This window comes from Natrix helvetica, assembly GCF_964273705.1.
Source record: "Natrix helvetica genome assembly, chromosome: 6".
NCBI classification, from domain to species: Eukaryota; Metazoa; Chordata; class Lepidosauria; order Squamata; family Natricidae; genus Natrix; species Natrix helvetica.
Window position 1 is genome coordinate 65,207,065 of NC_138553.1, and position 16,704 is coordinate 65,223,768.

At 40.0% G+C, this 16,704-nt stretch overlaps 1 protein-coding gene across 1 annotated transcript; it reads right to left on the reverse strand.

Moving 5' to 3' along the window:
- Positions 1-405: 405 nt before the first annotated feature.
- GPR37 (G protein-coupled receptor 37) lies at positions 406-15,898 on the reverse strand. The gene is made up of 2 exons (XM_081958326.1): positions 13,824-15,898; positions 406-2,549 (listed from the first exon to the last, which is right to left on the reverse strand). Exons 1-2 carry the CDS (start codon positions 14,829-14,831, stop codon positions 1,731-1,733), a joined length of 1,827 nt encoding a protein of 608 aa, XP_081814452.1. The 5' UTR covers positions 14,832-15,898; the 3' UTR covers positions 406-1,730.
- Between the last annotated feature and the right edge of the window lie 806 nt (positions 15,899-16,704).

A 16,704-nucleotide genomic window follows, 5' to 3' on the forward strand; every position in this document is an offset into this window, starting at 1 on the left:
GCTGAAAACGGAGCTCAGGCGGGCCTGAATATCTACTCAAAAACACCGAGAACACTTGCTTTGTTCCCACTGTTTTCACAATGTTGTTTCAATCACTTTTGACAAAAGCACTCAGCATTTTTTTTTAAAAAAAACCTCTTCATCTACCTCTCATTACAGTAGATGTAAACCACGGGCGTCCAAACTTGAGAACTTTAAGACTTGTGGACTTCAACTCCCAAAATTCTGGAAGTTGAAGTCCACAAGTCTTAAAGTACCCAAGTTTGGACACCCCTGATGTAAACAGTCTTCATACAGCAACATAAATATACCACTGTTTCTGAAATTTGATTTCAATTCCATGTTTATGTATTTCTAAGAAACAACATCAGGAAATAAAATATGCACCACACATTGTAAGCCTTCCAAATTTATTGTCACTAATTCTGTGGCAATTCTCTACTTCCTACAAATGGCATTTTCACTTACAGCAAGTGTTATATACACAGACTGAAGACATACCTTAATTGTAGAAAATACTGTAAAAAGAAACTAATAGAATCACAAGTCATACACCCAATATGAGTGGGAATCCCCATCGGGACAGACAGAATACATGCCTTTGCATACAACAATGGGTTAAAAAGAAACAATCTTCAGCCTGTATATTGTGTACTGCAGAATTAAGGGATTTGTTATGATTTTTTTAAAGGTGTATAATATTGGGAACCTGTTGTGCGAATATGTTCTAACTTCCAATTCAATGTGTTAACATATAATTGGAGCTCATACTTAGAAGCCATCCATACAATTATATATCCTACTCTATTCCATAAATGGTTATTGTTGGTCATACAGGCAGAAGGAAGAGGCTTTACACCTTTATGCATATACATGGATAGGATGTACGCTTTTGACTGGAACAGCATATTATGAAGACCATCTTTGTTATTTTATTACAAGTCAACATAAAAATGATTGCTTTCCCTATGGAAATTTTCTTGTATTACTTGGTAAAATTGTTTAATTGCTGGTTAACAGTACAGGGAATACAATAAAAATTCTATTGTTTCTGTGTCAAACAATCTCATAATTATTTACATCAAACAAATTTAAAACTATTCTTAAACACTCTAAATCACGTAGTTTCGTCAAAACATTTGGAGGTGGGTGTATGGATACAGTGATCTTGGTTAAGCAATTTAAAACCCCATTAGTAAAATATATAGGCATATACTTTACATGCCTCAAAATAAATGGACTTATTACTATTTGTTTCCATATTTTAAAAAGTTCATAGACAAACAGTGGAATCCTTTGCATATTTATGCAGAAGTCTAAATTTAAGAAGACTTACTATCAAGTATCTTTATTAAGGATTGCAACTTTAGAAATGCTTCTTATAAACATTATGAATGAAATTCCAGTAATAATTACCCAAGCCAAAATCTGTATTAGTTTAAATAATAGAAGAGAGTGGCCAAAACTAGTTCAACCTTCCCTTAATAAAGGAATGCTAGCACCATCAAGATAATGATTCTAAAGATCTCTGGTAAGTCTGTTCTTTTTAGTAGCTAAAGTTATTTCTCAAAGAAAAGTTGTTATATACAAACCGGCATACTTTAAATTTTACACAATGTACTTTTCCTTTTGCACCATAGGAAAATAAAAAATAGGATCCAACTGAAATTAACCTAAAACTCAAACCAATTTTATTGTAAGTTGGAAAAGAATTCTGATCAAAGGGAAAATCAACAGTGAGTTCCCACAGAGGCAAATGTGGACATTTCACGACGTATCGTACTAAAAGGGGACAGTTCAAGCTCTGTGGTATATTCATTGTCATTATCGTCACTTGTTACTGTAGAAGACTTCTGAATGCACTCATCGCAACAGCAACAACAACACTCCAAAACAGCTCGGCTGAATGGCTTACAAAGACAAAAGAGGAGAACTGGAGTCACGCAAGATTTAAAGAACAAGAGAAACTGACTAATCAGATGGAGAAGGTCCATAGTCTGCTGAGATACCCCTGTGGACATGTAGGCAGTGACAATGTTGCAAATGTTTTCTGGAATGGTGCAAAAACCGTACAAAATGGTCAACGCCACCACTGTGCAGTTCATTTGGCTTTCCAGCTGAATCTGCCGCTTGTTCCCACGGGTGCAAGCTTTCTCCACCTTTCGGATTTTCCTGGCAGTCACCAATGAGCAAGTGATGGTAAAAAGTGTTGGTAAGCAAAAGTAACAGCCAAAGTACCACCAAAGCCTTGCACCATCGTATGTGAGGGCTAGCACATATATTGTGTCAGGTAAGTGGGGAGAGACCTTGACCACACATCGCTCCACAGGTGGGTTCCCACTGATTTCAGAGTTTTCTTTAGTCAATTGGCGCAGAACCACTTCAGGAAGAGCCAGCAGTAATGCTCCAATCCATATCACAGCCAGCTTGGCTGTTGTAGATGTGCAGTTTTCAATCATTTCGTAATACATTTGCACGTTGGTGGCAGCACGGAATCGGTCTATGCAGAGAGCACATAATGTGAAGGTTGTTACTCCAAGAGATGCTACCTGAATAAGGAGAAAAAATAAATAAATCAGAATGTAGATATGAGGATGGTGGGAAATACACAATTTGATACCAAACACAAAATTCCAGACGTCCAGAAAACTACCAGCCTAACCTATTAACTTGATATAGGATGTCTCTTTATTGGAGGAGTATTTCCTTTCACATTTTATTTTTATTGAAATTTTTCTTAATATAAAATGCAAATGAAAATAAAGGCAATTGGGAAAATAATTGGGACAGAGGGAAGAGGAAAAAAACGTTGACTTCCAACTTTTCCTGGTGCTTTAAGTTACATTAAGGTGCTTTTTCAAAAGATAACTGGATTTTCTTTGTTTTGCTTGAAGATATTTCCCTTCTCACTCGAGAAGCATCTTCAGTTCTGTCTGAATGGTGGAAGCGAAATGTCTTCAAGCAAAACAAAGGAAGTCCTTTTGAAAAACCAACTTTGAAGCAACTGTTAGATATTTGCTACAGTTATAATGGTTTCCACCAAGGTCCTCTGTTCCGGCGGGGAAAGAGGTTTAATCTCATTGGTCGAAGGGTCTGACAGCTCCCTATAAAAGGGCTGCTGTCAGACTCAACCTTCGCTGGATTGTTCATACTTGTTCTTTTACAATAAAAAGCTGTTGTTACCGTTAGCCTGTGTGTGTGCCTTTCCATTACCCAATCTAACAGCAACCATGTCCCGAATGACTGGGAATCTCCATAGGCAGTAAGTTACATAGTAAATGCATAAATTCAACTTTTCACTTCTACATAATACTGAGTATTAGCATTTCTATAACAACAACCTATTTTAATCATCACAACCCAAAGTTAAGAGTTTAATTCTTTTTTCTCTTTTGAGCAGAAAGTCAAGAAGTGGTTTCCAAATAGAAAGAAAGCTTGATACATTCTTTTCCTCAATCAACACAGTTAACTTTCCCATCACAGCCAGTCCCAGCACTTTTTTCAATCAATGGAGCACTTCCTTTAAATGACATTCATATTTTCCCTTCCTCTCGAACCAAAATAATTAAAATACACATGGTAATTGCTTCAATATATTAGGAATTAAACAGAGGTGTGGAAAAACATTCAGACAGAATAAAAGCTTAATAGTATTCTATTATAATTTGTTTTAAATCTGACACTATAATCATTGGGGTATATAACTAAATAAATAACACTGAATAGGGAGCCAGGCACTTGTCACAGTTTGTATAGGATGCATCTCGGTCCAGTAAAAAGTATTACCTGAATTGAAATTAAAGCTGATTCTATCCTGCCAGCAGAAAATCAGTGTAATTGCAATTTTTTTTTCAGTTCATGCTCTGTTGCTCTGCTCCTTTGGCATATTATCTTGCCTCAGTTAAAAAAAATGACCCAAAACAAGCATCTACCATCAGATGAAAGCAAATTCCAACCAAGAGCTATTTAAAGAACACAGCACTACTTTTTCCCGTTAGATCATTAGTCCATTCCTTGGAACGTCACCTGTTCCCAAAATGGACTACCTTTTGGCATGCAGGGTCTGAACACAACAAGGGGAGGGGGAGGAATTGAGGATTGCAAGATGAGCCGAATCATATCACATATATGCAGGTAAGGATGGGCTTGGGGAAAAAGGGGGTTTCTGTATGTGTGCATGTTTGCTGTTATCCAGCTCTTTCCCACCAAGAACAGCTGGGAAATTGGTGTCAGCTTCATGGTCAGAGGGTTGTAAAGGATGCAAAATGAGACTGTGGGGACTCAGGCGGCCACTATGAGTCGGTAGTAATTAGCAGATCTCCTGTATTTATGAGAGAGAGGTGGCCTTCCAGATAGTCTGGCCCTAAGCTGCATAGGTCCTGAAAGGGCAGCCACAGCTCATTAAATTTTTCCCAGGGGGCAACTTGCATTTAGAGAGGTTCTTTCATTTCCCCTGTTTGCAGAATTCCTTGGGCCAGTCAGCAGCCTAGACTCTGGCACAGGCAATCCCCGATAAAGCACCTTGCATTTATCATAATAGGGTGAAATTCAAGCATGGCTAACAGCCTGAATGGTTCAAGAATTACCATAGTTGGCATATTATCTGTAGCTGTATGAATATATTCTTTGCTACAGCCATTCAAAGTCCAACTTTCACAGGGAACAAAAGAACTGGATTTTACCAGCTTGATAATTGCACTTAACCTGAAAGGTTCAGAATTAGGATAAGAATTAGAATAATAGAGGTGGGATACTGGAGCTCAAGCAGGTGTTATACCATTTCAAACAAATGGTTGCACAATCTTTAAAAAAAAACAACTTCCAGTGTTGGAGCATCCACAGCTTCTGGAGGCAAGCAATTCCATTGATTAATTGTTCTTACTGTCAGGAAATTTCTCCTTATTTCTAGGTTTTAGGTTGGCTCTCTTTTTCATAAACCTCCATCCATTGCTTCTTGTCCTGCCTTCAGGTGCTTTGTAGAATAGGTTGACTACCTCTTTTTGGTGGCAGCCTGCTAGATATTGGAAGACTGCTACCATGTCACCTCTAGTAAGATTATTCTCATTAATTTCGTAAAAATGGGAAACAATGTAGGCAGTAGTGGGATTCAAATTTTTTACTACCGGTTCTGTGGGCATGGCTTGGTGGGCGTGGTATGGCTTGGTGGGCATGGTTTGGTGGGTGTGGCAAGGGAACGATACTGTAAAATCTCCATTCCCTCCCCACTCCAGGGGAATGTTACTGCAAAATCCCCCCCCCCCCGATCAGCTGGGACTCGCGAGGCAGAGAATAGATGGGGGCACCGCCAGTCAGAGGTGGTATTTACCGGTTCTCCGAACTACTCAAAATTTCCACTACCGGTTCTCCAGAACTGGTCAGAACCTACTGAATACCACCTGTGAATGTAGGGCACATAAATAATCTCATAGGTCAATGACACAAGTCTCCAACAGTAGTTTGGTAGCACCTCCTTCTAGGTACATCCAAACAGGAAGGAAGCTGAAACAGTGTCTCTACCATGGTCCAGAGGAATACTGTGGCTACTGGCATAGCTACCAATGCTACTGAAGATTGGTAATAGAATTAGCAGTGTCATTTTCCTTGAATATAGTTTCTTGCATAATTATTCATCAAAGTGAACAAAGTATTCTCAGTATTATATTCTGGATGGCATTCCACTTGAAGTAGGTGGAATGTTTTATCTTGCACTTTAGATATATCTCGCACTTTAAGAGTATTACCTTCATAAGAATGAAAGATTGGAAGACTGCCTTATAAATATAAGAGGACGTTCCAGGTTTAGGGATAGTGTTTTCAGTAAAAGCAATATAACTGCCTTCTCTAAATACATCCCTCACCCAAGGAAACAAGAACTCTCTCGTGTAATTATAGATATAGCCTCAACCTAGCCAAAATTAACCAGCAAGAAAAGATTAGAACAGATGTCATCTCTCATTTCTAAACATACCTTCCTATGTCCCATTGAAATATAGCATCCACACACCAGGAGTGAACTAAATTTTAAATTGAGGATTATGTTGGAATATGAATTTCATATGCACATCTGGTCCTGCAAAACTGTTTCAAATGTGCTGTTATTACTCTTTGAATGGTAAGTTATTGAAATACAACAGTCTTTTGAATTTGACACCTTCCGTACTTTCTAACTATCAAAGGTGTTTGATGGCACCTTTTCAGACTTACAAATTTAATTAAAAGGCATCACTTTTGTGAAATACAACTACAGTTAATTAATGTTTATAGCTTTCAATTAAATTTGAAAAGGTGCTACCAGACACCTTCTGATTTTTGGCTGCCACGGACTCTCTCCTCCAATCCAAATTCTTTCTAAGAATTTGAAAACTTACAATTGGAAGACATGGAGAGAATCAGATTGGAGATAAATCACAGTTGTCAGTACTGTTGCCTTTTCATATTTAACAATAATGTCTGACATCATTTATTGTGTAAACTTAGAAGGGAGTTTAATTCCAAGGAAGAACATTTAGAACTAATTTCTAGAGCAGCAAGATAACAAATGTAGCTTTTGTTACCCTCAAAACACTGCTGAGTTATGTTTTCTTCTGTCAAAGACAATTCCTTTTTGTTTTGAAATTTCACATATGTTGGGCAAATACAAATGTTTGCGGACCATTTTAGCCAATGCTAATGTTACCTCTTTTCATTTGCATGTATAAATGATCCCAAAACATTTCTAATACCAGGGTGAGAGAAAAACAAGACTGGTCATTTGACCAAAGTTTGGTTGGCAAAGCCTTTGTATGTTTGTTGAGAAGCATACATGGATCCTGATTCCTTTAAAGAAAAAAAGAGGAATTTAAAATGATCAGGTTTTATTGGTAGGGAAATTGTCAAAGTTATAATTTCATGTCTCACTGAAAGTGCAGATTTGCACTGGATGTTCAACCTGTTTTCAGGTCTGCTTTGACATTTCTAAGAAATACTCCAAGTATTTTGTAGATTTATTCCACTGGGCAAGAAACTTCTTTTCATCACTGTGAGAAAAGAAGATGAATATAACAAGGAAAATTCACTGCTTAAATCAATACATTGTTTTTTTCCACAGCACGTACAGTATATACTGCCCAAATCATCAACTTTGGGAAGCTCAGAATAACATTTGCAAGAACCATCATGTCTCACCTCTTGTTACTAATTTGTTGCATGATTTACTTAAAATCAGTTGTAAAAATACATGAAATGCAAATCACTGCCTTACGAATATTAACCAATGTTAAATTGCATTAGTGAAGTTCTATGCTAAATGCATGTTTGTAGTGTAATAAGCTGATTAACCTGCATGCTCATAAATTGATCCTGATTATTAAATGATATATATCTAAAATTACTGTATATTTATTGTCATTAATATATCATATACCATAGATGTGAGCCAACAACTGAATTAGCATGGCATTAAATAACTAACTTGTCACTTTAACACTACTGTTAGTTTAACACATATGCTGCCGTGTTTTGTAAGAACTAAGCAGCTTTCTAACAACTAAGCCGTCACACTATTATTGTGACTTTAGCCTTCCATCCTTCCTGACTCTGCTTAGAGAGAGCTGTAAACCACCATGAAGTGGTATATAAGTCTAAGTGCTAGTGCTATTGTGATGTCATCACATTACTTGTTTGAAATTGTAATCCATGATATATATTCCCCGGGGTTAATTCCAGAAGTGCATGGAATAAAGCACTTGTGTCTTAACCATTCTAAATATCCCCTCTTTTTAAGTATCAATTCATGGGAGCAGCAGTTTCATTAAAATAAAGAACATTAATAGAAAGAAAACATATTTCAGAATAAATGAAGCAAGAAAATACAAGTTTTTCTAACTTCTTACTAATTTACAATAAGTACTTTCTGAATTATGACAAATATAAGCAATATTTCAATTAGGATAGACTTTATACAATATGGCTTTAAATTGTTGATTAAAAACCAATTCATAAAAACAGTATAAAAAAGAGATTCCAAATTAAAAATGAAGATGCAGCAAATGAATATAATTGTTCTAACAGCAAATTAAAATTCCACAATGCATCTGGAAATTAAATTGCCATTACATAATTCTTTCATGTTTTATAATAGCCGCATGAAAATTAACGGGAAATTGGGTTTTAAGTCTTTAAAGAGATTCAACAAACTGTTTTCCATCTTCAGTAGAAAAAAAACTTAACAAATGTTAATGCAAATATTAACCCAGATCAAAAGATTCATGCTGACCATAAACCACAAATCAAGTGCTTTGATATACATTTATAAATTCATGTCATGCAATTAAGATGAAATCCACATTATCCTTTTTATAAAAGGATAAACTGAGCCAGCACCTTTAAAGTTCTTTGTTTAGATTTACAAAGAACATGCTTGCAACATCAGCTGCAATGTTATTTTAGTTCCTTCTTCTGGTTCAGGAAATTTATACACTTGAATTACAATTTCATTGAGCAATCTCTTGAGCATAAGATACAGTACTAGATTAGTGGTGGAGAACTCCTCACTTTTGAAAGTTCATTGGACTAGTCTCTCACGTAGTGAAACCTACCTCACACAGATGTTGTTGTGGGTGGATCACTTCCGGTTCCTGTAGGAGACGGACGTGTTGTCCGTTGCTCGTCTCCCCAGTGGGCTCCTTTCAGGAGCACATGGGGCCCTGGAGGGGTCTCCTGCCACAGGGCAACTTGCTGGAACCCCCCAGATTCGGCGGCAGCTGGCAGGGGTGTTTCTAGCCTTGCCCCAGGAGCCAGGGAGCGGGGGGGGGCATGAAACAGCTTCTGGCTGTCTGCCCTTTTGCCGAATGGGCTCCGGGAGGAAGGAGTTAATTGAAGGAAGAGCGGCTGGAATGCTGGTGGGGAGAGATCCGTACTAATCTCCTTAATCATCGTTAACGGATAAGCAGCAGACTATTGTAAGTTTTTGTTCAATCTATTTGAAACAGGAAGATCAGAGGGGGGTGTTTCTTTCACTTTACACCCCCCCTCGGACAAAGCGGCATTTGAACTATCTCTCTCTCTATTGGAATGGAGAGAGAATAAAGGCTGACTTGTCACTTGTACTAACTATGTGAGAAAGATTGATATCACAGCTGCAAGGACGAAAATAGGGGAGGTGGTGAAAAAGGTAGTAATGTACAAGATATGAAGGAAGGGGGGGTTGTGGCTCCATCTGGGGACAGGGAGGAGGGAGCAATATCGAAAAGGCTCAGGTCACAAAAATAAATGTATTTGAAATATTATGGTAATTGTTGATATACTAGAAAGTGACAAAGAAAGAGATGATTGAACACATGGTTGATATAATGTAGAACAAGACTCTGTTTATGCTTATCTTTCATACGTTGTTTTTAACATTGTAAAAATTGTGAGATTTGGAGGGATTTCTACCACTAGCACGGGAGTGCCAAAATTTTCTATGTACCCTTTTACCTTTCCCCATAAATGCTTAAAAACCAAAATTCTTTTTTAAAAAAATAAAAAAAGATGTTGTGGGTAATAAAATGAAAGGAGATTCCCTGGTAAGTTACCTTTATCTCATGGAAGAATGACTGGGTGAAAACTGAACTAAAACAAAACAGGAAACATGTAATATAAGTGATGCATGAATTCTATGTTCAGGTAGATAAGAAAACCTGAGAACTTTCTATATCTGCATTTTTTTTTTGCCTAAAGACCACTGATGATGCTCATGGAAAGCATTCATGTTTTCTTCTGAACTTAAATACAATAGATAATAGGAAAAAAAATCAAAACCATGACTAGAAGAAAATTGTATTATTGAAGAAAGCTGTATTATCCTACTCTGTAAATTATTGAAGTCAGAATGCAATGTTATATCTGGAAATAAGGTATAAAGTATCCCATTGTGCTTAATTTCTAAGTTGATTTTAAACTTCTTGGAACCAAGTACATATTGAAAAATAACACGCACACTAATAGCATTAAGGGAAGGGAATGATTATTTGATAAGATGACTTCACTGTTTATAACATCTAATGCAGGGGTATCAAACTCTTGTCATGGTGGCATCACATGACGTATCGGGGCTTCCCCCCCTTTGCTAAACCGGGAGTGGGCGTGGCCAGCACATGACACATCCAGTTCACCGGGAGTTTGACAGTTCTGATCTAATGCTATCTCCTTGCCCCTGAATCATAATACTAATGCTTTCAATTGTAGAATTTTTGTTTATATTGCTATTTTATATTTTTTTATTGTACACCTTCCCAAGTTAAATTGTGTGAGGTGGGTGGCCACATAAATATGAAAAATAAATAAAATAAACAGGTCACTTTAATGATATCTTTACGTTAGACTCACTATCAGCCTTTAAGTAAGCCAATGCTTACTTAATGAGCATTTTTAAAAAGACCTTACATTTAGGTTACAAGGTGATTCTTTAAGCAGACTGCTCTGCAATATCAACTTTCACAGATTTCTCTGCATCATGAGAACATAGTAGGTAATATCTGAAGATGGCAGAAATAGCCTTTCCCCCGCTCCACTGTGAAAAAAAAAATCACTTCCTAGTTCAGAAGATTAATAGCATTACCATATTCCCTCTCAGTTTCAAGTAACCCAAAAGTTTCAAGTAACCCGAAAATGGAAGCAATCAATGGCAAATTAGTCTCAACTCCACTAACACTGTTCACAAACCTACTAGGACAGGGGTGTCAAACTCAAGGCTCGGGGGGGGGATGCGTGGCGTGCTGAGATCTGGCCCATGGGACCACCCTGGAAACAGTGTAGGACTGGCCCACAGTGCCCCTGCCAGTGAAAATGGAGCGGCCCTCCCAAGCTCCTTTTTCACTGGCAGAGGGTTGCAGGAGGCTGCCACAGCCAAAAATGGAGCTCGGCTCACTATAGCTATCCCGACACAAATGACATCGATCTGACCACACACACACGCCCCCACCCCCACCCCTCTGAGGTGAAACACAGCACTGGTGTGGCCCTCAATGAAATTGAGTTTGACACCCCTGTACTAGGACTTAAACTGAGGAGCAATTTTTTTCTTAGAAACTATGAGGCCCTCCAGAGATTATTCAGGTACAGCTCCCAGCAGCTTTCATTATTGCTGATGCAAATTAAGGCCTCTATAGTAATGCTTGTACTTCATCAATCTCTAGAAGAGCATTATTATCCTGCTTTACAAGGGATTAGATGAACATATGAGAGACACATCAACAAATGTTCAGAGATGACATGCCTCTAAGCGGCAGATGCTTGGGATTAAAAATAGGGGAGCATCTTTTTCACATGGTGCCCTAGGACTCTACAAACATTATAATGATGAAATGTTCTGAGCTCAAAATGGCCCATTGTCCGTCTTCTGAACATGAAACCCAACATACGTTATGAAAGATTTGTTCCAAGTACGAAACAAAACATGGTTGTTTTGAGAGGCATGAGTTTGAGCATGAACAAACAAATCATTTTTTCTTTGAATTGTTCCATTGTTTTGAATTATACAAGTTTGGAACAAAATACATCTTCTATATATAATGCATATCTCTACTTTTTCATTTCTTATTAAAGCCATTTGTTATACACTATTGAACACGATGCCACAATTGAACAGCATGATCCAGCAATACTTGTTTTAATATATTTTCAATATGCACCTGTACTTTAAAATACCCTTGACCCAATATAAAAGAATTCTAAGCTTACATATTAATTTAAGCTAACACACCAAGCTCAGTAGTGTGGAATTCTGGGAGCTGTAGTTCAGTGAAAATGAGAAGTTCCTCACCTCAGTTTTAGACCCATTATTGCTGTCAAGGTAGAAACCCTCCAATATAAAGTGACAGATGGTTACACTGACATCTTAAATTTATTAAATAGCTCTAGGTCTCTCATGGAAAAGGTCATGTTTATTCCATGCTCCTGTATTTTATGGGAAGTTCTACAGTTAGGGGTCATATCTTACAGGCAAGCTTTTAAAGTTACAAATCAGAGTGATTTATTTGGGCAATGTATTTCCAAAGCATTGCACTTTCTGCTCTAAGAGGACCCAAATAAATAAATAAATAAATAAATAAATAAATAAATAAATCCACACCTTGTTGTCCATTCCTTGGCATGAATGCAATTTAAATATAATTCAGGAAATATTTTTGCCTGACTAATGGGCTACTAGAAATGGACTTTCTAAGGGACTATGAGCATCCTATTTCCCTTCATTTACCCATCTGCTGCTAATTAAATGAATGATACCAAGCATACTGTCACATGCATAGAATCATTTCACACTATCAACCAGATTTAATGGTTTCTTTTTTCCAAGAAATGAATAAAATAGACAACCGAACAGTGGAAAGGATTCTGTCCAACCTGGGTAGCAAAATATCTATTTCCTTGCCAAGAGCCAAGGATTTAATCAGAACCTGGGATATTTTAAAAAGTAAAACAAACAAAAAAAGAAAAAAAAAGCAAGGGACCCAAAACTAAGTTCATATTTTTAATACTTTTAGTTTACTTGAATTTTTGTAATTTTAATTCATTTTATGACTGTTATTATATGTTGATCTAAGCTGCTCCGAGTTGCTTGAACTGTGAGATGGGTGACAAATGGATTTAATAAATAAAAATTAATAAAAAATAATATTGTGAATATTGCAACCATCATGTTTGTGGCTTTCATGCCATAAGACTGTCTCTTTTGCTCTACCAACTTTCACCTGTAGAAAAAATGAGGTATTTTCTTCGGTAGTAAATCTGAGAAGACAGGTAACAAGGATTAATATTTTCCTGGTCCTTTTTTGTGACATTTACATCATACGAAACTAAGTACCCTATATTATATTTTTGCATATAAGTTTGGATGCAAACACTTGGATCATATCCAACAAATATTTGTTTAACTCCATCTATTGGCCTACAATGCATGGATGTAAGCCAATATACAGTTTCTACACCCTACTAAGTTGAAAGTTGGAAGCAAATGTTACAGTTTTTAATGCAACTTGTTTCATAAAATAGAGACAAAAGTCTTATATTAGTTATGTCTAACCATTTCTCATTTGTAAGTCAAAAATCAGTGGGAAATGTAGAAACATCATTTTTAACTTTAAATGCATCTCTTCAGTTTGGGAAATGTAATCTATTGAACCATTTTGATTGAATACATAAAGATTAAGCAACCTTCCAGATGTTTGAGATTCCAGCCAGAATCAGCTGAAACCAGCATAGCCAAAGGCAAGGGAGAGTAACAGATTGCATGCCCTTGGAATAAATTACTGGAGTTTATAGAACAAGAATGGACAATGCCTATACCTGAGATCTTTGGAACAGAGTTGAATATCTAAACATACTTTAACTTATGTACCCAGTGCCTTCTTCAAGCAGAACTATTTAGCAGATTGAGAAAGAACGTACATATTCTTAACTCATACCACAATAATATAAATAATTCATGTCTTGAATTTAACACAATGATTTCCATGATCAAAAACAAAATGCAAAAAGTGAAAGCAAACACACCATATGAAGGAAGAAGGGCACACTCAATTTCTAAATATCTGGTAGAGCAGGGGTGTTCAACTTGCGTGATGTTTTGTGACTTTTCCCCCTTCGCTAAACCGGGGTGGGCGTGGCCAGAATGTGACTCATCCTGCCCATGGGCCACGAGTTTGAAACCCCTGAGGTAGAGCCAATAGTAAATATCTGTAAATGTGAAAGACCAAAGCAATGGGATTCTGACTCCAATTCATTAAGAAAGCATTGGGCCCACGATCCCAATTTTGTGAGCCTCTATACGAAACTGCAGGGAGGTAACATTTATTGTTACTTACCTCAATGTAAGGTACAATTTTGCAGGAGAAATCCTCCAAAAGCCACTTTTTGGTGAGTTCTTGGAAGATGACCAGAGGCAGGCAGAAGAAAATGATAAGGAAATCCCAAAAGGCTAAGTTGGCCAGCAAAGAGTTGGAGATGCTCCTCATATAGTAGTTGTGGCAGACAATGCACATCACTGCCATGTTCCCCATTATCCCAATGCCAAAGATTATAACTGACAAGCACATGACTGCGTAGGCACCATAGGACTCCTGAGTCAGTGGGTAAAAAGGGTTCTTCACGTGAGGTGGTCGGAAGGTCCCATTTCTGAGGGCAGCCGGTTCCCTTCCTGCCACGTGACTGGCTGAGCCATTCAAGGGTAATGCCTGAGGCACAACATTCCCCACAACTCCATGAAAGGGAGTCGTCTGACTATCCACTGAGATATTGAAGACACTGATGTGGTGCCTGCTCTGGAAAGTTTTGCTTCTTCTTGCTTCTCTTGTATCCTGGGACTCACCAGCTCCCCGCTTGTTTCTTGGAAATTTCCTGCGCCCAATTCTTGCTGAGCTCTTCTCCCACTCTTCAGCCTTCAGAACACTTCTAGTCCTCAAGGCTACTGGAGAACCTTGCCTCAAATGACTCCCGTCTTTCCTTTCCAAGTGACCCTCAGCCTGATGCACACCTTCTCCAGGCTTGACAGTCTGAGTGTCCCTCCGATCTTTGCTGGCATCGCTATAATCCTTCAAGGGAGCCCAGCCCTCCTGACCTCCAGCCTCAGCCTGGAGTCTGACTGGAGGCTCTTTGGGTAAGGAAACCCCAGGAATGCCACCTAAGTGCCCCACAACCCAAGCTGCTTCTTGCTTGTGGGCCACTTGTTGAAGTAACGGAGGAGCTGTCTGGCACCACAATTCACACTCCCGACCTTTTCTGACAACACCCTCTCCGTTTAAGGTGGCTTGGGCAAAGATGAACAGCATGCCCAGGTGCCAAAGCCAGCCAAAGATTGCTTTGAGAAGAGGCATGGTTAGCAAGAAGGACCTGGTGGTACCTTCCAACCACACGCTTAGTAACAGGGGTTTTTGCCCAAGTCGGAAGGGCTGCCCCTTAAACGCATTTCACCAACCGATTGCCAAGCAGAAGAAAGGCGAGGAGTCCCTTTTGTCGATAAATAACCCTGATGATTTCCTCGAGAGATATCAAGTTCGAGTCATGCCCTCTGCACGTGACCCCCGCCGTTTCCAGAAGGTGCAATTAAAGATGAGGAGGAACTAACCGCCTTGGGTCGAGGGCGGAGAATCGCCCCCTCGCCCTCTCCCAGTCGTCCGGAGGCGCAACGGAGCTCTCTTCGGCACTTTCCCGGAGGCAGGTGAAGCCCACGGAAAGGGCTCGTCCTCGTGCAGAACCGAACCAGGGGTGGTTGGAGCAGGGTGGGTCCCCTTTCCCCGAGGGGGAAAATAAGAGGCGTCTCTTCGCTTTTGGAGGGAGCGGATCGTCCGCCGCCAAAGGGGAGCCCGCAAAGTTGCTTTCCAGGGCCAGTTGCGAGCAGGTTGGGAGCAGCGCCGCTCGAGAGCCAACAACGTGTTGCTCCTGCCGCCCTACCTGCGCCCGCCAGCTGGGCACGAAAAGGGCAGCTCCTGAATCTGCGGACGGGAGGCAGCCTCGCGCGAGGCGGGGGGGACGGAGACGGGGCGGCGACTGTTGTTCTGCCGCGGCCGGTGGAAATCCCGGTCGACTCCTTTTCCTCTCTCTCTCTCTCTCTCTCTCTCTCTCGCTCGCTTGCTTTGCCTCGGGCTCCAGAGGCGGGCGAACGGCTTCCCCTGGCGGCTGCCGCTCCTCCGCTTAAGCTTCACGCCATACATCCACTCGCGCTTGGCAGCGGCTTGGGAGTAAAAGGTGGGGAAGGGAGGGGAGCGGGAGAAGAGGCTGGAGGTTCTCCGAGTGCGCACGCGCCGCGCTTCCTCTGGCTTCGGGCAGTCCAGCGCTTCTTTCTCTCCTGAGTGGGAGCGGGAGGTGTGTGCTTGAGGGGCGGCAGCTGCTGGAACCTCCTTGCTTCTCGCCTCTCTTGGCTTCGAAGACAAAAAGCGGGACCTTCCTCGTCCTTGTTGATATTTTGCAGTGGCGTCCCACGCACCCACCCACCCGGGTAATAGAAGAGCCGAGCCCACGTAAATTCGAGCCCGCCCCGGGACGTAATTGTTCGATCCGAAACGCAGCGAGGCGAAATCCCCGGGAACCTGATGCGCGCGCGCTCCCTCGCAGCCTGGAGCGTGAGAAGCTCTTAGGTTAATTAAGGCAAGGCTCGAAAGGGGTGCAGGAGAGTCCTTGCGTACGCCCGCACCTGTCGTACTCTCCCGCTGGACGTTACTGGCTAGAATGAGTTCATGGAGCGGGTGTGAGAGAGAAGTACATTAGAACTGCAGGGGGGGGGGGGAAAGCAATTGCTACTAACCTATCTTCCATTGAGGACCTGCATACTGCACGAGTCAAAAAAGAGGGCTGTGAAAGTATTTACATCCTGGACACAAATTGTTTCAACTGGTACCCCCAAAACGACTCTATAGAGCCCTGCACACCAGAACAACTAGACACAAAGACAGTCGTCGTCCGTCCCCCACGCCATCATTAGGATAAACAAATAATTCCCTCAACACTGTCAAACTGTTTACTAGCTCTGCATTACTATTACTATTAATCTTCTCATTCTTCCTATCACTTATCTCCTCCCACTTATGACTGTACTACTGTAACTTTGTTGCTTGTATCTTTACGCTTTATATTGATTGTTTCCATGATTTGATTGCTTATTTGTACCCTAGGACTATCATTAAGTGTTGTACCTTATGATTTGTGACGAATGTGTCTTGTCTTTTATGTACACTGAGAGCATATGCACCA